Genomic DNA, 19,843 nt, shown 5'->3' on the forward strand with positions numbered 1-19,843 from the left:
GTGTGTCCGGGTGGTCATGGTCTGTCCTGTCCTTCCAGCTCTTCTCTCCTTCCCTGAGACAGCCTGTGCCCAGCCAGCCTTCCTGCCACAGCTCCCCTGCACAGCAGCAGGGAGAGTTCTCTGCAAGTTTGCTTAAAAATCAGCCTGGCCACTATCCCTTTGTGGTGTCCCTGGTCCAGGGTCCTCTCTCCCAGTGGGACAAGGCCAGCAGTGACAGCACTGCCAGCCTCAGGCACATAGCTGCTCCCGTGTTCACACCACAGCCTGGGCACTTTGTGGATGCCAACGCGGTGCCGTCCCCACACAGCCAAAATTCCCACAGGACCAGGGCTGGCAATGGAGGGATCTGCAGTAATGGAAGCAAGTGGAGATTGAAGCCAACTCCTGTTAAAATGTGCTTTGCTTTTATCTTCTTTGAACCTGTCTGGGCAGGCTGGAAAGGAAGTGGGGAGTTGTTGGATCTGAGGGGATAAAGGAGTGTTGGGGACAATGCAGGCACAGTGGAACTCAGGCACAGAGACAGGGTTTGGGCTCAGGTTTTGGGGCTGACTAATGAAAGAGGGTATTTGTGGAGGAGCTGGAGGTGTGTGAGAGCTTGGACAAAACATGAGTGCTCAGGGAGCCACGGGCAAAGTGTTTGGATGGAGCAGGGCTCACCAAGTGCTGCTCCCCGAGTCTGGTGACTTCTTAAAAATCCAGCCCCCCCAAAATCCCTACAGCTCAACTGAAAAGGCTGGTTTGCCTGCTGAGTCCCTTCCCCCACTGCAACAAACATTTTGGTATGCATATCCTTCAGTTCACAGGCTGGTTCTTTCAGAGTTGAACTAAAATAACACCAAGATATTCTTTCAAAAAAGAAACTGGAGCACATCCTCTCCGAAAATACCAAAAAAATTCATGCAAAATTTCCCCCAAACCCGTTTCTCCTTTCCTCCAACCCAAACTCTTTGTCGAGCTTGCCACAAAGCCCTGAAAGGTTTTGTTTGCTGCAAATGCAGGCGATCCATTCAGCCAGAACGTGGCTGGGACCCGGGGGCAGCACCCCAGCCGTGTCCCCCTCCTCCTTAGTGGCAGCACCCCATCAGTGCTGCCACATTTTTCGCCCACATTTGTGGGGTTCCCCCACATCCTGGCGGGTTTACCGGGTGGCTGCGACAGGGCGCTGCTGTCGGGGTCCCGACTTCAGAGCCTGCAGTTTCTGAGGAGCGCAAAATAATAATAATGATAAGAAGAAGAATGTCCGGGGACATGCTCGGGGTGGCACCGTGGGGCCGCCGGGTGTCCCTGTGGCGCAGCCCAAACACGGAGGTGTTTGAGTCGGACGAGAAAGTTACAAAAAGGGGAACCCTGCTCATGAGCCGTGGGTGGGTGGCATGATAAGGAGGGAAAAAAAAGAAAAAAAGAAAAAAAAAGAAAAAAGAAAAGAAAATCTCAGTTCCTTTCTGGTCTGGGTAAATGTTTAATCCCCAGCTCGGAGAAAATGCAGCTCAAAAGTGCTTTTTTTCTCAGCAAGTCTGAACCAGTCAGCCTGGTGCCTCCTCCCTCCGGCTTACACCCTCCCTCCCACCGCTCCGGAGGAATATCCCAGCCTGCTCCAAAGCGCGGCTGGGCACCCGGGGCGGGACGGAGCCAGCCCGCAGCGGTGTCCGGGGAGAGCAGAGGGGCCGGGAAGTTTGTGTGCCCGGGGCTGGCTGCCACCTCCCGCTCGCCTGCAGGGCTCCAGTGGCTGAATTGCCCGGGATGGGGTCCCCGCACTGGAAAAGGCTCTGCCTTCTGCTCCTGGCGGGTTTAACATCCTCCCTGCTCCTCTACAGTCACTACCACGCTACGGTGGAGGCGCCCAGCAGCCAGAGGATCATAGCCAGGTAAGGGGGACGGGGATGGGAGAGGGCTGGGAGGCAGGGATGGGACCCCGTGCTCTGGGATGCGAGGGGGAATCGGGGTGCCGGCGTGGGCTCCTTAGGGCTGGCGAACCCAGCTCTGCTCCCGGCCGGTTTGGAAAAAGGGCTGGCAGCGGGCTCTGTCCCCGCTCTGAGGAGTCCTGGGCACCGGGTCCTGCCCGCGGCCCCCAGCCGAGCCCAGCGCTGCCCGGAGCGGGACCCCAAGGCCATGGAGGCTCCCCAAGGGTTCAGCGCATCGCGGTGCAGAGAAGCCAGGGCTGAGTGCAGGGACGGCCGAGGGAGGGGATCAAACCCGCTCCCGCTGCCGGCCGGAGCCGCCGCGTGTTCCCGCCGGGCTGGGGCGGGACCGGAGCCTGCTGATTGTCCTGGGCGAGCAGAACATTCCCATGGCCCCCACGGAGCTGCACCGACCCCCCCGCCCTTGCAGAGGCAGGGCACGGCTGCCCCGGTCTCGGATCCCCCTGACTGCCCCCACCGCTCAGGGCTGCAGCGTTTTCCAAACTCCAGCAATTTGCAGTTCCCCCTTTGTCTGCCTCCCCTGCATCCTCCAAACCTTCCGGAGCCCCTTCTGAGCCTCCCCCGTGCCCAGCGCAGGGGGTGCCGGGCTGCCCGGGGAGCCCCGCCGGGTGCGGGGAAGGAGAGCTCCGGGTGCTTGGGCTGCGGGACCAGCTGCCCTGTCCCCTGCGAGCATCAGGTGCTGGGCCAGGAGGGCGCTGTGGGTGTCCCCCAGTTCCTCCTGGGCTCTTTTGGATGCCATCGGTGCGACAGAGCCCAGCTGGAACGGGGGATGCTGCGGGACCGGAGCCGGTCCTCCACAGGGTGAGGTTTGCAGCAGGATTTGCTGAGGGTGCAGCCGGCTGAGCTGCCCTGGGCTTCAGCCCTTCTCCCTTCCGCAGCTGGGAGCTCTCCTTGTCCGATGCCACCGTGCCAAAGGCAGAGGTCCCCTGTCCTGCCGGGCTGGTGGATCAGCAGTGTCTGCAGCAGCCCGGGCTGGCTGTTGGCTCTTTCCACCCTCGCCGTGCAGGGGGTGCAGCAGTGCCAGCATTACCAAAAACTGCTCGGGGCAGTCACAGCTGGGGTGTGAGCAGCTCCCCACAAAGAGCTTGATGTCCATGAAAGGGGAAACTCAGGCCCATGAGGGCAGCAGAACATTCCCATGGCCCATGCTGGAGCTGGGAATGGAAAACAGCCAGGCCCTGACACAGGGTCTGTGGGTGTGGAGAAAACCCATGGGATGGAAGGAGGGAGCAGGTTCCCCCCCACCACATGCCAGGCTAACCCTGCCCAGACCTGCTGCAGCCCCAGGTCACCTTCCTTGGAAAGCCAGCCCAGGCTCCAGCCCCTGACTGATGGGACCAAGGGTCAGCTTGTCCAGCCCCAGAGAGGGGCCCAGGGGTAGGTAACACAGAGCTGACCTGTGCTCCAAAGCCCTCCTGGACTCTCCTCTTGGCTTTGATTCAACCCCTAAAGCTAAATCCGAACCAGAGTGCTGCTTGTTTGCTTCAATTCCCTGTCTTTGGGAAACATGGCACTTCATGTGTGCTGCTTGTCCCAACAGAGCTGTGTCCCTGGAGGAACTGTGCTGCCCTGCTGGCTGAGTCCAGAGCTGGAACTGGGCCAGCCACTTCACAAGGTTGAGGTGCCATCAACAGAGCACTCATTTCTGCTCTGCCAGTGGGGACAGGAGGGTCAGAGTCCTCACCTGGGGGTGCAGGTTATTCAGTTTCAGCAGGAGGTTTGTGTGAGCAGTGTCTCCATGCAGATGTACAGGGGGATGAAGGGGATCAGGAGGAAGCTGATCTCTGATGGATGGTGGCTACTGCCAGCACCAGGTCACCCCAGGACCCCCACAGCAATGCCAAGTCCCCCTGCAGCCCCACACAAAGCTGGTGGCCCCATGGAAGTGGGCAAATGCCCTGTTCCCTGCAGAGCTGGGATGGAGAGAACCAAATCCCTTGGGGTTCAGGTGGGCACAGCCCTGTCCCACTCCCTGCCTGGCCGTCTGTCCCAAAGCCCACTGGTGAGCTGTTGGCTGCACTTGTGGCTTTATTCTTAGGGCACATGGGATGAGCACAGAGCTCTGCCCAGCCTTGCTGTGCCACTCCTGCTCTGTACCAGGGAAAGATGCTTCTGGAGCCCAGACCTTCGCGGTGAGATGGAGCAAGAGCAGGTTCTTGTTGCTGTTTTGGCTCCCTCAAATGTTTCTGTGGGGCCCTGGGAGTATTTGCTGAAGGTAAGGCTGGAGTGTGTGCTCACAACACTCAAACACAGCGTTATCTTCCGGAAATGAGGGATGGCCTTGGACCAGCAACGTCATATTTGTGAATGTCACTGTGGTGAGGGAGCGCACCCAGCCTTGCCTGGCACTGCTGCCACCACCGGTGCCCGGGCAGCCACAGCCACTCCTTCCCACAGCCCCATTGTGCATCTGTCGGTCCTGGGCAGGATTGTCATCTTCTGAGTCAACCAAGCAGCACGAGGTGCTTCACCACATCCTGGCAGGTGACGTCAAAGCGCTTGGCTCCCTGTCACACCGCAGAGATGCTGTGTGGTGGGGGGCCGCCTGCCCCACACCCTTCCCAGCAGGGTTTGGGCAGCAGCACTGCTGGAGAGCTGGCTCCAGCACCCACAGCTGGCAAGCAAGTGCAGGGAGGTGCTGGCACTGATTTATCAGTTCAGCACAAAGCCTGGGAGAAACGATGAGCAGGTGCCACCCACTGTGTCCGGCCACGGGTGGGGCTGGGGCCCAGCTCCCATGGAAGGTAAGCAGGAGCTAAGCTGCCAGGTTGCCTGTGCCCACCTCCCTCCATCCTGGGCACAGCCAGGCTGAGCCTCTTGGGGCTCCCCCAGATCCCTGGCAGCTCAGAAAGTAGTGCAGCACCCTTGCACTGCCACGGCCAGGGCTCTGCCTTGTGCTGCAGGCGCTGGGTGAGCCGGGGAAGGGAAAGGGAAGAAACAGGAGCAGGAGAGCTGGAGAGGAGCTGGGTGGGCAGAGATGTGCAGCTGGGGCTTGTGAACCTGGTGGGAAGGGCTGGGGAGGTGGTGGGGCTGGGAGAGGCTGCTTGGATGCAGCTCAAGGCTGGGCATGGTGGGTGAGGGTAACAGCCTCAGGGTTTGGTGGGGGCTGCACCTCTGTGGCCAGAAAATGGGTGGGTGGCCAACCCAGGGGCTTTGCACGCAGGGACTTCAGTGCTTCACAGGAGCCAGCTCGGGGTTGGAGCAGGGAGGTTTCCCCAGGCCCTGGTCCATCTCTTGGGTGGTGGCTGGGCAGCTCCCTGGGGCTGGGCAGCTCCCTGCAGCCCAGGGCAGCTCACCAGGGCTAAGCCCACTCGGGGTGCAGAGCTGTGGGACACTTGTGTGGAGAGCTTTGCCCTGGAGGATGTGCTGCCAGTACCAGGGCTGAAAGAGCAGCTTCCAGTGTAACCAGCAGGTCTGGTACAGCCTCTGACGGCCTTGCCATTGCTGTGAGCAGACCCTCACTGCCCCCTGCAAGCCAAGGGCTTGGACTAGTTGGATGATCCAGGATAACACCAGAAAGGCCCTGCAGAAAGCTGCAGCTCTGCATCTCTCTGGGAGGGTTCAGTCCCATCTTGGTGAACCCTCTTGAGGATTTTCCCTCCCTCCTCTCTCTGCCTGCTCAGCTGGTCTCAGGAGAGCCTCAGGGGTGAGCTGGTGGGGGCCCTGCTGTGCTGACCCCTGGGCTGTTTGGAGTGATGGGGGCTTTGCAGGGCCCTGCTCCTGCTGGGATCCTGACTTCCTATGAGACACCAAGGCAAGACACACAGGCTTGATTTCAAAGCTGCCCTGCTCCACTGTTGGGGCTCAGCGCCCTCAGCATGCCCTGTTCAGAGCTGGCAGCACTGGGATGGTGGAAGGAAGGTGCTGGGAACAAAACATTCTTGGTGCTGCCCTTCCTGGGGACATTCTGCAGCCCCCAGTTCCAGACCCCAGGCAGGGTTCTGGGTCATGCCATGCCCTTAGAGTGGCACAGAGCAGGGTTTGGGTGGCAGACGGGTTTGGATCTCCTCCTGGGCAGGGCTGTGGGTGCTGCTGGTGTTGACAGGAGCCATGGCAGGGACAGAAACCCAACTCCCACTGTGCCCCTGTGCCAGGACACGTTGTGCCAGCAAGGCTGGGGGGGATGAGCTCCGCTCCCCACCTGCCTTTACCTGTCCCCAGGCTCCAGGCAGAGATCCTGTAACAAGGAGCCCTTGTCTCCTCCACAATAGCCCCCTTCTGGCCGCAGCACCTGCCGCCCGGGCTCTGAAGGGCCTTTCTGTATGGGGATGAATGGGAGCCTGTTCCCCTCCGGTGGGCTCCCACCTCCTGCTCGCCTGCCCACCCCCAGCCCCAGTGTCCCCCAGGGGCTGGATCAGCTCAGCCCGGCCCCGTGGGGCTCAGGGCACCCCAAGCTGCTCAAGGTGGGCAGCCCCTGCTGCTAATGAAGGATCAGGGCATGCCCCAGTCACTCCCATGGTAGAGGGTGTCCCATGCACCCCAAGAACCTCCAGAGCCCAGTTGCAGATGCCTTCTCCAGCAGAACAACTAAATGTGTCCTGCTGGCCTGTCCAGTTTATTCCAGCCCAGTCCTCTTGGGACTTGGGAATGGTGGGAAGAGCCAGGGAGGTCTCAGCAGGATTCCCAAGGCTGCAGGCTGGGCTGGGTGTTGTTTTGGTATATGGGAGTCCTGGAGGTGGGACCCACCAGGAGATGGTGGCTGCACAAACCCTGTATTTTGCAAATCCTCGTCTCTCCACTTGCAGATGGGCGTGGGTGGGCACAGGCAGCAGTGAAGAGGAGATAAATGGTGCTGCCCTGTGGCTCTTACAGGTGGGGGATGTCAGGGTGCTCAGTGTCACCTTCTCAGCTGAGCCCTCACTTGTCTTCTCCCAGCTTGCTGCAGCCGGGGCCGCTGGTCCTGGCTCCCTCAGGGACACCGCAGGGAGCCGGCAGCCACAGGTGGGCTCTTGGAGGCAGCTTGGAGAGGTAAGGAGGGGAGATGCTCAGCCATCCTGGCAGGAACTGGGAGGCCCCTTCGCACTGTGGGCTTCCCCAGTTCCCAAGCAATGGATTTTTAACTCTGCCATATGTTTCCCCCATCCCAGTGGGAATTCCTTCAAGCCCTCTGCTGAGCTGGAGGAGCCGGAGCCCAGCAGAAAGCAGGTAATCATCAGCACAGCACAGTAATGTCCATGGTGCCCCTCCCTGCTGGGGTTTGTTGCTTGAAGGGCTGTGTGGGGAGGCTGAGGAGGAGCAGCATCCTCTGGAAGGGAATGCAGAGGATTACAGAGGAGCAACCTTGTCTACCCACACAAGTGATTCTCCCCAGGCCTCCCTGCTGCCATTCCCCAGTGTGGAGGCTGGAGCCAGCATCACCACCCTCATCCAACCCCGTGACTCCTGGGCCAGCAGTCCAGGCTGGAGACTCATGGGGATGGACCCAGGCCCTGAGGGGAGCTGTTACTGTTGTGTTCTCACAGAGCAGAGCAGCCTTTTAATGGGTTGCCCACACCTGAAGGTGATGAATCTTTCATGCCCTCAGGTGACTCTGTAAGCCCTGGTTCTGCCAGCCCCACTGAGCTGGCTGCCAAAGGCTGTTTTGCAGCACAAAACCAAGGCATGAGGCAATGCCCTGCCTGGGTCACCCAGCAGACCATGTGATGGACAAGAAGCATTTCTGTCCCTGGGTTTGTTCTCACCTTGCTGAGAGCCTGCTGAGGGGTGGAGGTGTCACAGGGAAGGAGACCTAGGCTGGAGATTGAGCAGGGATCCTCCTTCCTCCCTCCCAGCCCAGCCCCTGCCTCTACTCTGTAATGGCCAGAGCAAAGGCAGACCCCAAGTTTCGGGAGATCTTCCACTTCAACACCCCCGTGCTCATGTGGGACCAGCACTTCACCCTGGAGACCTGGAACAGGCTGAAGACAAGACATGTCCCCTATGGCTGGCAAGGCTTGTCCCTCGCAGGTACAGACCCAGCTGGGATGTGGGGCAGCTTGAGGGGACTGGGGAGCCCAGAAGGGACTGGAGGTGTGGGACGGGCAAGGAGACCTGCAGAGGAGCCAGGAATGTTGATCTCTTCCCACCCCACCTCCTGGGGCACAGGGTGCGGCTCTGGCTGCATCTTGTGACATTTTCCCTGAATAAAAGCTCCAGTGTGTCCATGATTATTAACTGGAGCCGGAGGAGCTCAGACAACCAGCTCCATTGTTGTGCATGGAGATTGTTTCCTTTCCCACCCCAAACCCACTCTCTGTTTTCCCTGGCAGCTGCCAGCTTCAATCTCTGGGCTGGGAAGTGCTGGGAACGGCGAGCAGGAGAGCACCAGTGGCATTTCAGAGACGTCATCAGAGCACTGGGATGGTGCAAGGAAGGTGCTGGGCTTGGTGCTGCCCTTCCACCCATGCCTGAGGAGATGCTGCAGCCCCCAGTTCCAGACCCCAGGCAGGGTGCTGGGCTGTCCCCCCATGTCATGCCATGCCCCCAGAGCAGCACAGAGCAGGGTTTGGGTGGCAGATGGGTTTGGATCTGCTCCTAGGCGGGGCTGTGGGTGCTGCTGGTGTTGACAGGAGCCATCATCAGGAGGAGATGTGGCCAGCACAGGCAGCAGTATCTGCAGGGCTGGGGCTGGAGATATCTGGATGCATCCCTGTGCTTTGCACAGCCTTGGGTGGCCACTGTTTGTAGCAGGGTTAGGAGCATGGGGAGATAAGGGATATGAGGAGGTGACACCAAGCTGGGAGAGATGGATCTATCTGGTGCCCCCATATCCCACCTGCAGACCTCTCTCCCGCACAAGGGTGGTATGAGTTTTCTTGTGTGCTTCTCCTGGCTGTGCTGTGCCAGCTCTTGCACATGCTTACATGGGTTGGCACACACCTTTTCCCTGCTGACTGGTCCCATCCTGCTCCATTCCAGTGGTGGGCAGCACCCTGCAGCTCCTCAATGCCTCGGCCAACCGGCAGCTCTTCGACAGGGCCGCCTTCTCCGGGGGCTGTGTCCGCTGTGCCGTGGTGGGCAACGGCGGCATCCTCAACGGCTCGCGGCAGGGCAAGGCCATCGACAGCCACGACCTGGTCTTCAGGTGAGGCTGAATCCCAGGCAGGATGGGGCCATGGGTGCTGGGAGATGCCAGCCCTGGACACGTGTTCTCTGCTTTTCCTGCAGGCTCAACGGTGCCGTGATCAAGGGCTTCGAGAAGGACGTCGGCACCAAGGTCTCCTTCTACGGCTTCACAGTGAACACCATGAAGAACTCCCTCATCTCCTACGAGGAGTACGGCTTCACTCAGATCCCCCAGGGCAAGGTGAGACCCTGAGGACTTGTTGGTGACTTGAATCAAGTTGTCCCTTCAGGCTGGGCTTGCTTCTGAGACCTTCTCCCCATCTCGGGAGCCCTCAGTCCTCGCCTGCAAGCGTGGGCTGTGTCCCTAACCCCCCTCCAAGTGCCCCGTCTGTGCCCCTGCTGCAGGACCTGAAGTACATCTTCATCCCCTCGGATATCCGGGACTACGTCATGCTGAAATCAGCCATCCAGGGCAGCCCAGTGCCCGAGGGCTCGGACAAGGGAGATGAGTGAGTAGCTCCCCAAGATCCCCTCGGCATCCTCAGTGATGCAGGCATGACTCGCCTGTCCTCTCCCCACATCTGTCCCTCCTGGGATACACCCCCAAGGAGTTCCAGGACTCCATGACAAAGTTCTGCCCTTCTCCTTGCCTTGCTGCAGCCCACAGAAGTATTTTGGACTGGAGGCATCTGCCGAGAAGTTCAAGCTGCTGCATCCTGATTTCTTGCAGTACCTGACAGCAAGGTGAGGGTGATGAGCACTGTGGCTGCTGTCTGGCTCTGCTCTGGGCTGGGCTCAGACCACCTCCCTCCCCCTCTGCTCATTCCAGTACAGACCAGTAGCTGCCCAGCATCAAAGTGCAGTCCCAGTCTCCCCCAGACACTGGAACCACCCCTGCCCTGCTGTTTGCACACAGGGCAGAGGCATCTCTCCCTGCCATTCCTGTGTTCACTGCAGCACAGCTCACATCCCCTCCTGTGCCTCCCCATGCTCCCCTTACTCCCATTCCCCACAACAAATTACATTTTGTCCCAGTCTAACAGGAGCAAAGGTAGGTCCCAACAGGATGGTCTTTTCCTGGCTTTCATGTAAGCAGGTGCCCAGGTTGGGGTGGCTCCAAACAGCAGAGAGGTGCCTTTTACCAACCTCTGAGCAGATGAGAGCAGCCACCAGAGAGCCCACCTGAGCCCTTGTTTCACTCAGTGCTCCTTCCTCACTGGGCCCTGGTGTCACTGGAGAGGGCTGGGTGGGTGTGGGTCTGGGGGCTGCAGGGCTGTGCCATCCCCACAGCCACCGTGTTCCTGCCAGGTTCCTGCGGTCAGAGCTCCTCAATACCCAGTACAGCTCCCTATACATGCCCAGCACTGGTGCCCTCATGCTCCTCACCGCGCTCCACACCTGCGACCAGGTAAGGGGCCACAGGGCCACTGTCCCCCTGGGGAGAAGGGAATTCCCCATTTGGCTGCTGTGGGGTTCAAGTGTATCCTGGTGGCTGTCCTACATGTCCCCTGTCCCTGAAGTGACTGCTGGTGGTGATGGACCAGCTGAGGAGAAGCCTTGACCCTTCCTCTCTCTGCCTCACCTCCTTCCCCACAGGTCAGTGCCTATGGGTTCATCACAGCGAACTACGAGCAGTTCTCAGACCACTACTACGAGGTGGAGAAGAAGCCTCTGGTGTTTTATGCCAACCATGACATGATGCTGGAGGCAGCGCTCTGGAGGAGCCTGCACCGCGCAGGGATCATCACCCTCTACCAGCGCTGAGGTCGGGAGGTTGCCCACAGGGCCAAGTCCGAGGACTCTTGAGGCTCTCCTCCTTTCTCCTGAGGGTCACCTTCTCCCTCCTGAGGGCTCTCCCCAGCTGGCCAGCCAGCCCACGGAGCAGGCTTGCTGCACCACAGCCAGCAGTGATGTGAGGATAACGGGGAAGCTGGTGCTGGTGGAGGAATGCTGCATCTCCTCAGGCATCAGTGTGATTGAACATAGCCTTTGGGGCAGCCAGAAGCACCACAGCATGTGGCTGTGCCCTGCCAGCCCCATGAATGTGGCTTTGGGGCAGCAGTGGCCCCTGTGGAGCACAGGAAGGGCAGGGTGATGCTGGAAGAGGATGCTGGAAAATGCCCTTCACCCTAGATGCTCATCACCATGTTGGGACCACAGCAGGCAGGATAAATCCTTGCACTGGAGCTCAGGTGACAAGAGGTGACATGTCTAGAGAACACCTCTCTCCAGAAAGACTGCAAAGTCCTAGCTCCAGCCAGCTGTGTGTGGATGTGTGCCACGTTCCAGAAGGATCTGTTTGCCTCCCTGGTCAGTGGCACAGAGAGCAGGACAGACACAGTGGGCCCTGTCACTGTCCTCTTTTTGAGGTCTGGTGTTTTCTGACAAGGAAGGGGCTCAAAAGCCATCAGCTATAAGGAGGGTCACAGCAGCTCAGCCAGGACACCAGGAACACTCCAGGCTCTGAGCAGCCCAGAGGTGACACTGGCCTCAGCCATGTGTGGCACTGGCTTTGTCAGGCTTTTCTTGCACAGGGACTCCATGGTGCCTCTGAGAGGCAGCCCCACACCAGGTGGGTCAAAGTGATGGTCACTCTTAATTTCCTTCCCCAAACCCCAAGGGAGGGGAGGGTCCTGAACCCTTCAGCTGTCCCTTATCCACCAGCACTGCTCAGGGAGACCCACCTGCGGAGGCTTCTCCAGCTGGTGGGGGCTGGAGACAGAGCAGTGTAATGCAAGACACTTTCCCACTTTGTGTAATTACATAAATGTTGAATGATTGTTTTCCCTAGCACCTGTGTTTGTTGTTTTGATGAACTAGGTGGGGTGAGACCCCCCCCCCCTTCACCTCCCACAGCAGAGGAGCAGTAGCAGGGAGTAGAGACTTCAGCTAGGGAACAGCTCCAGAGGCAGATAGGGATGGAAACCAGTTGAAATCATGGAGACTCAAGACTGTAAGCTCTGAGCACAGCCCTTTTCCACTTGGAATGCTATTTACTGTACAAGGTTGGTGTACAGAGATGGCAAAAGATACCCTGGCCCTGAGCCAGGGAACCTCCAAACCCCCTGAAGCTCCAGCAGGCTGCTTCCAGCTGGTTCAGACTCAGGTTAGGCTCCAAGCCTGTTCCAGATGTAATCTCTAGCCTGGGGCCCATCTTGTGTTCCCACGTCTCAAATTAACCTTTGTTCTCATCAGAGCCACCTTACACTGACTGGTACCACAGCAGCCTGTCAGGCCTGTTTATGTTCCCAAACACTCAGCAAAACCTTTCATGACACAAGTGGTCTGATCCTCACATCTCCTGGCCAAGACACTCTGGAACCTCCTCCAACCAGCTCTGGCCAAGCCTCAGGTGACATCAGCAGCACTGTGACACTCAGGGCAAGATGAGCAGGATGGTGCTGTCATCCTGCTTGAAATCATCCAGCTCACAGGCATATCAGGAACCAAACACTGGGAACCACAACGAGCACCTTCGTTTCCTCTCTCAAAAAGGGACATTCCCAGCCAAGGGCAGAGCTGGAGTTAACTCCATTTTAAGGACTTATTCATGGCTGTATTCCCAAGCACACCACAAGAACCATTTGGCAGACCTTAGCCATAAGTTAGTTTTGTCACACTGTTCCCATTAATTACTTCTGGGATGGAATCTGCAGACACTGAAGTTTTTGTGTTATCAGGTTTGCTATGAAGGGTAAGCTCACAACAGCGATTTCAGGAAGGGTTTTAATCCAAAATCCTTCATACCTGCACAAAACCATTTCTGTCCAAGAAGAATCAGAATCATTACAGTTAGAAAACACTTTTAAGAGCATGGACTCAAACGTTTACAGAAATAACCAAATAAAACCCAACTTCAACTTGTAAGATTTTCCACAATTTATTTTATTCTGAAACAGCAGAAAGCAGGGAACGACTTTTTCCTCCAGCCAACAGTAGATCAGGTGCTGGTGAAAAAACAAAAAAACAATAGTATCAGAGCAGCTGAAAAGTTCCTGATTTGCACAATTTAATCTGGAGTACAGGACTCAAGAGACAAAACCTTGCTCCCACCCAGGCCAATGGCACTAGTACCCAAATCCTTTTTGGTTTTAGTGGTCCCTTACCCACAGTGTGGCTGCAGCAACCACTGAGCAGTCAGGAGGAGCCTGTGGCTACACACAGGTGGCCATTTCACATGACATATCAGCAGTCATTTGTGACATCCAGTCCAGAACAATCTTCCTTCTAGATCTGTGAGAAACCACAAACCAAGGCTGTAACTGTTTTCCTAAAAAAGTCCATTCTGAAACAATTCCTGCCCTTCTGATCTCAAAGCACTGAGTAGCTTTTACTTGTCCCATTTATTATCAGGCTGCCTCTCCACTTTCTTTTCCCTGTTACACCTTGGAAGTCAAAAGCTCCAGGTGCTTGTCCCAGTGTCTGATGCTGTCTGGGAGAGCTGTGCTGTCAGAGCACCCAAATGCCTGATTTGTGGTGCCACTCCCTCCCCTTTCACAGTCCTAATGACACTCCCTGTCACCAGCTCTGCTGGCCTGTCAGAAGTTGTTAATGACCTTCTGCAAACAAAACCAAATTCTGTTCAATAAAGCATAAAATCATTTAGCAGAAGGCAGCTGTCAGCTGCCCAAGACAAAGTGCTGTGCCAGCCTGTATGTTCAGTGACTGTACATCAGGGAAGATAAAAAATGCATTTCTTATCTGCCCTTCAATTTGTCACTGTTTGCACAAGGAACTTGAAAGCTCTTTGCAACTCTAAACTGTGCTATGACAACAGCAGCTCTGCAGCGGTGCCTGGGACTGCACCTGGCTGCTGTCACACAGGCCAGGGTGGCAGGACAGGGGACAGATTCTGTCACACTGGTGCCACTCACACCTGTGGACTCTTTGCAAGGGGCAGGGGACCCACTAAGGGAAGTTTTTGAGCCTCAGTGGACATTTTCCTCCTCAAGCTGAGTGTCAGACAGGGATAACAGCACATCACAGGCTCAGTGTCTGTCCCAGCCCTGGCTACACAAACCCCTCATGTTCCCCAAAACCACACACAGTACAGACACACAGCTGTTCTCCCTGGGATTTCTCCTGGTAAACCTTCAGAGATTAGGCTCACCAGGTGACTCAATGTGACTTTTTAATTCATTAATTACTGGCATATAATTAATGAATTAAAAACAAACAACATACAATACTGAAGAATTCAATTCTCTTACCAGCCTGAAGCCAAACATAGCAGCTGCCCTCTGGCCAAAGGTGTCTTTGGGCAACAGCAGCCCCAGGATTCTGCAGGACCATTTCCTCCTAAATACAAGTTATAATGAACACTGTTAGCAAAAGTACTTTAAATAAAGTCAGTTCTCTTTTCCTCACCTCTCCTGAGAAGAAACCCCAGCACTGGATCACAGAGCAAGAATTAGACAGAAATTCTTAATTCAAAGACAGGCAACTTTTGTCTCACAAACTTAGGAGAGCAGAAACGTGTCCCTCAAGACACACAGGAGAATGTTTGCCAGGGGGCTGTCTCATTCACAGACAAGAAACTTTGGGAGGTGGATGCTGTTTAAATCCTTGCTTAGGGAAAAACCCCACCAGCCCTGAGTTGTTGGTGGTTTGGACCCTTTTAAGATGTTTCAACCTGACATTCTCCTCATCTTCCAAAAACCTCCCAGTCCAACTTGTTCCCTGCACACAAGAATAACCCATCCATGCATGGTGTAATTGGTCTATGGGTTTATCTTAAGAAATGCATTTATCAGACATAGGACAGCCACATGCCCTCAGGTGAAAGATTCCTCAGGGTGTGTCCTCCACAGGAGGACCCTTTGGGGCAGGTGAGCTGCACCTCCCCACCCCCAGCAACCTGATGCAAGTTTGAAACTGTCCCAGAGCACCTCCAGGTAGGCAAACAGAGCAATTATTCTGTCACTAGGTCTATTTTTGTGACAGATACAGTTATGAGATGAGCTGTGTCAAGTGTCTCCATAATGGGCTGTCATCCAATCCCTCCTACCTCTCATCCTTTTACGCTGGCTCATCTCTGACCACGCTGACAAGCAGGTGCTCTGCTGGGCACAAACACCAGTAAAATTCCCATTCAATCCATGCTGCTTTTCAGCTTGTGCTCTGTGCCAGCAAAGGGCAGCACACTCAGGTGGCAGCTGTGACAAAGCTACAGCCTTTATTGGCTTAATTACATTCATCAGGCCGTTGGGCTTTTATATCCCCTCCCAGGAGCCCCAGGAATGCAGGAGGGTATAATTTGAGACAGCAGAGTGAGTTTTCCATAACCCCCCTAGAGGAGAAAAAGAAAACCAGACTATGCCAAGACAGATGCTGCTCTTTCTCACCATTGTGAAGGTGCACTGTGCGTATATCAGCTCCCCAGCCACGGGAGTGTTTTCACCCCTTCTCGACACGGTGTCATACTCTGAAACCGAGAAAGGGGACAGAGTTACTTCGGGTACCAAATCATTCCTTTTCCTTTTTGTCTCTAACACTGAGCCTCAGAGTTACGCTTCCACAGAAGAAAGATCCAATTCAGACAGGGATAACTTTTATCATCACTAGCTCAGCTTCCAGAACAGCTAAAGAGTAGAGGACCATCCCAAATCGCAGATCTGCTCTTGCCCTCGTGGCTGTCACGCTCCTCACCCGGACAGCACCGACGCCTGCGGGTACACGCGGCACTCCGGCCCGCTGAACCCCGCCTCGGGGTGCTGGGAGACGGCCCCGGCTGAGCCGAACCCGCTGCCCATAAATCGCTGAGCATGGCTCGGGCCAACCCGCGGTTCCTGGCGCAGCCCCGTCACGGCAGGGCCGGAGCCCGCCGGGCCCAGAGCCCCCGGCCTTGCTCTCTCCGTCCACCACGGCGGGAAGAGGGGCCACTATCACGCCCCGCCATGCAGCCCGCCCTCGAGCCCTCACCGCAGCCCTACGGGCGGTTCCGGCAGCGTACGGGAGCTCCCCGCGCATCATCCCGCCGTGCCCGCGCCCCTGCAGGCCGCCGTGCCCGCGGATGGCGACCGATGACGGCCGGGCCCACTCACCACACGCAGCTCCGCCGCCACGCTGGCTCAGACACCGCGGGGAAAGGGACCGTGTAACGGCTCATGGGAACTGTAGTCCTGGTCCGTAACGGCTCATGGGAACTGTAGTCCTGGTCCGTAACGGCTCATGGGAACTGTAGTCCTGCCCCCTGAGGAGCGCGGGGGCTGACGGGAAGTGTAGTCCCGTCCCTCAGGAGTAAAGAGCGTTCCTGGCCCCCCACATCCCACTCCGTAATGGTATTTACTAATTATTTATTAATTCTTCATGTCTCCTGTTCAGTAGGGAGACACGTATAATTTTTCTTAGTCGGACAAATGCTTCAAAAGGCTGAACATGCATTAGCTCATGGAGGAAGGGTCTAATTAGCTGGAAATCGGGAATTAGTCAGAGATTAGTTAGTAAATGTATGTGTCACGCTTTGCATGTGCAATGATTCCAGGACGTGCTTTGATTGTCTTTTGCTGTTAAAACCTGACACGAAATCCACAGGATCCTATTTAGCTTATACATGAAACTATAAATGAAATTATAACATATATGAAACTATGGATGATTGTATTTAGCTTGTATATGAAGTCTATGTGAACATTAACAAATTGCAAACAGAACAGAAGAGAAGAAACATAAAAACTGCTAACATCTACATTCTTGCCCCAAAGGCTTATCCATCCTTGTGATAAAGAGCTCGAGTGAATGGGAATGGAGAGACAACAAACCAGAATCTGAAAGCAGCCAAGTCTGAGTACAGATGCCAGCCCCAGTGCCACCCCTGAAATGTCAGGATTCCTGGTGCCTTGGGGTGTTTGGGTCAGAGGTGTGCTCACCCAAATTCCCACTTCGCCTTTGCTCTTCAGAAGGGCCCATGCTGTTTCTTAAAGTTTCTTTCAAAAAGTCAACTATTGTAAATCAAAGGCGACTCCCACAAAGGGCAGAGAATGATACATCTGATTCTATTGATATCAGAAAGCGAAATAATTACTTTATTATACTATACTATATATATTTCATCTAAACTGAATCTGCCAAGCACTCACCAGCTCACACTGCACAGAATCTCGTGACTCTCACCCAACAATCCACACACACACACACACACACACACACACACACACACACACCTGGCCCTGACAGGCCAAGGAAACAAAACACCCTCACTTTGGATAAACAATCTCCATATTGCATTCTACTTTGGCACAACACAGACACAGCAAATGATAAGAATTATGTTTTCACTTTCCCTGAGGTCCAGAGAATGTGAATCTCAGAAATCCTTGAGAAGAATTGTGCTTTGCTTTTCTCTGGGAAGAGAAATGCAGCAACAGTCAACGGGTTGCAGGAGGCTTTAAAAAAAATGTTTGTAAGGCTGCAGAGAGATACCAATGTGCTGTTCTAAATAAGCTGCTCCCAACACCAGCAGCTGGTTGTGGTGTTCCCCAGACCTCTGTGTCCCCCTGGATGCAGAAACCCCAAATGCTGTCCTGGCTGGGAAGAGCAGCCTGCAGAGAGTCCTGGGCTCTGACATGAGGGCACAGGAGTCTCCCTGCCCCTCAGGAGCCTGTGGATTGAGTGTTTGGCCTGGCAGGAAGGCAGATGATGGTAGAGAACAGCAGTAATTAACCCAGCCTTCGTTGAAGCAGCCTTTGCTCCATGAAGATTAGGCTGGTGATCTGCCTGGCTGCTTTTAGCTTCCTAAATAAGCAAATATAACCCATCTAATTCAACTAGAATTAGCCCTTCGAGGCCCCAAGGGAGGCAAGTTTTAAAAACTAAAACAACTAAAAATCCCCCTTAAGCAGAGTTCAGATCCCAGAATGAGAGAAGATGTAACTTGGAGGTGCTGAGGGATTTGCCACTATCTCGATTTTTGGGTGGAAGCTGCTCAGCCCACAGAGCCCGTGTGTGCCTAAAAAAGGATAAGCTCTGCCAGGTGCCGAGTAATGAATGGACTCAACAATAAAAATTCAGGAGAAGAGCATGAGCTAAGTGAGCAGTCGATTGGATGTAATAATTCATATTTGCAGTGCACGGGTAATGTTTCCAAGGATATCTTGGAGTCAGAACAAAGACTCTGAGTGAAGAGGGATAGCCATCGCCTTGCCCATGCCCACGCTTTCCTAATTCTCTGCAGCTTTGCCTGTGTGGGAATTAATCGAATTTTCTCAGCTCTTCCCTTTAGAGGGCGACCATGACCCACAGATCTCCGGCCTGGAACCTTCACTGGGAGCTGCAGGATAAGGCAGAGCCTCCCCGAGGTCACTGTGATGTGGTGGCTTTTCTGAGGCTCTGCGAACCTTCCGAGATGTGGAGGAAGTTACAGCCTGGTCTGAGGGTCTGAAAACACTGTCCTTCCTCAGGCAGCTGCAGTGCTGCTCCCAAGGGCAGTTTGGACATAATTTGGATAGATTTCCTGTGGCCAATCTCCATCAGTTATGGTATTTTCTTGCTCCAGTCTCTGAAAGGCTGAACAAGTATGGAAAGCTATGAAAAGGATCTTCTACACATGAACTTTTGGGGACTGCTCTCAATTTCCCTGCAGAGGATTTGGAAGGGATTGCTTCCTCCCATAAATCATTTGAGAGATCAGTATCTGACAGAAGAGGGAAGGATGGAAAAACAAATGGAAATCAATGACAGAACCACTCCATCTTTGGCTGGGCTTTGATCCCATGCTCAGATTGAAGGACAAGGTCATCTCTCAGTTTTCCACCCATTTCTTCTCTTAGCTGCCTGTAAATCCCTCGAGGGAGAAACTCTCATGCTAATTGACAGTAATTTGATTTCCTCTTGATTTCCCCTCTGCCTGCCCTGGTCCCACCCTGCAGACAGGGCTCCACAAAGCCGGGATAAACAAAACATCTGGGGCTTCAGAGGTGCTTTGCTGTGGTTATCTTTGACATATGGCCAGGGTGTTTGAACCCATTAAAAGGCAGCTCCCCCCTGGCAGACCCCAGCCCCCTGCCAGGCTGCAGTGCACAGAGCACGAGGAGATGCTGAGGTGCAGGGACTGATGCTTGTTTCTGTCAGAAATGCTGAGTGCCCAACAAAAAACAGTCCCTTTGGATAAGGCTGGAGATTGCTTGCTGATATTTTAGGTGTCTGATTTCCAAGAGAAAAGATCTGTACTATTAAAAAAAAAAAAAAAAAAGCCTTCCACAAGGTCCTTAATCCTGGTGTCAGTTGCTTCAAATCAGCCCCCTGAAATGGCAGAAAGGCTCTTTGGAGCTCAGCAGCAGACAAGCAACGTCTTGCTACACAGGACAAGGCACACTGCAAACAAAACATCCTTCCCTGCTCCTGGCAGCAAAGCTCTTAAGCCTTCATTTAATATTAAATACACGTTTAAACCTAAGCCCATTTCTCAGCATGTCTCGTGTGCTTATGTAGAACTTCAGCAGGCTCAGGAAGGCTCTGCTGTAACTGGAGGCCTGTGCACTGAATAACAAGAGCTTTATGCTTACAGAATATCTGTGCAAACACTGGATGGCTTCTCTGGGATGGATTCTGCAGGTCGAGAAGAGAAAATGTTCCCCTTTCTCCTGATGGTGCAGAAGAAAATGCAGCTCTGGCCACTCAGCTGTTCCTCCTGCTTCTCCCTCTGTTTCTCACCTGAGCTTTGGGCACAGTGTAATAAAGCCAGTCTCAAGGTACTATTTTTTGAGTGCAACACAGAATGGATCTTGAGGAGATTGTGCCAGGGGGATGGAGACAAGCTGATCAACATTTTTGATCCTTCAGGTCTGTGTCCCAGCCAGGCAAAGTGATCATCTTGTCAGAGCCAGCCAGATTCTGTTCCCAGCTCCTTGGAGGAGCAACCAGAACAGCGAACACACAAAAAA

The 19,843-nt window shown here is 54.9% G+C and overlaps 1 protein-coding gene, 1 long non-coding RNA gene and 1 other non-coding gene across 5 annotated transcripts; 1 reads left to right on the forward strand and 2 right to left on the reverse strand.

The window, feature by feature from the left end:
* The first annotated feature begins 1,542 nt into the window (after positions 1–1,542).
* Positions 1,543–11,753, forward strand: ST6GALNAC2 (ST6 N-acetylgalactosaminide alpha-2,6-sialyltransferase 2). 3 transcript variants are annotated; one of them, XM_059864718.1, is made up of 10 exons: positions 1,543–1,865; positions 6,732–6,887; positions 7,007–7,064; positions 7,691–7,865; positions 8,817–8,982; positions 9,066–9,204; positions 9,369–9,472; positions 9,624–9,707; positions 10,272–10,371; positions 10,560–11,753. In XM_059864718.1, exons 1-10 carry the CDS (start codon positions 1,741–1,743, stop codon positions 10,725–10,727), a joined length of 1,275 nt encoding a protein of 424 aa, XP_059720701.1. In that variant the 5' UTR covers positions 1,543–1,740; the 3' UTR covers positions 10,728–11,753. The 3 variants fall into 3 exon arrangements, with proteins under 3 accessions (XP_059720701.1, XP_059720702.1, XP_059720703.1); XM_059864719.1 differs by having other exon boundaries at positions 1,551–1,865; positions 6,795–6,887; XM_059864720.1 differs by lacking the exon at positions 1,543–1,865 and adding an exon at positions 1,947–4,663 and having other exon boundaries at positions 6,795–6,887; positions 7,723–7,865.
* Positions 11,754–12,824: 1,071 nt separating this feature from the next.
* LOC132336827 (uncharacterized) lies at positions 12,825–16,133 on the reverse strand. The gene is made up of 5 exons (XR_009488968.1): positions 16,007–16,133; positions 15,308–15,387; positions 14,174–14,261; positions 13,070–13,196; positions 12,825–12,910 (listed from the first exon to the last, which is right to left on the reverse strand). It is a non-coding gene; the product is annotated as an uncharacterized LOC132336827 (long non-coding RNA).
* On the reverse strand, positions 15,457–15,532 carry LOC132336876 (small nucleolar RNA R38). The gene has a single exon (XR_009489013.1). It is a non-coding gene; the product is annotated as a small nucleolar RNA R38 (small nucleolar RNA).
* Positions 16,134–19,843: the final 3,710 nt, after the last annotated feature.

Source organism: Haemorhous mexicanus, chromosome 20 (genome assembly GCF_027477595.1).
Source record: "Haemorhous mexicanus isolate bHaeMex1 chromosome 20, bHaeMex1.pri, whole genome shotgun sequence".
NCBI lineage: Eukaryota > Metazoa > Chordata > Aves > Passeriformes > Fringillidae > Haemorhous > Haemorhous mexicanus.

Bases quoted from the DNA above. Each gene is read 5' to 3' on its own strand.
- ST6GALNAC2 (XM_059864718.1), top strand. From the start codon at position 1,741: ATGGGGTCCCCGCACTGGAAAAGGCTCTGCCTTCTGCTCCTGGCGGGT. The intron at 7,065-7,690 runs GTAATCATCAGC...CCTCCCTCCCAG, and splicing joins CGGAGCCCAGCAGAAAGCAG to CCCAGCCCCTGCCTCTACTC. The intron at 9,708-10,271 runs GTGAGGGTGATG...TGTTCCTGCCAG, and splicing joins TTGCAGTACCTGACAGCAAG to GTTCCTGCGGTCAGAGCTCC.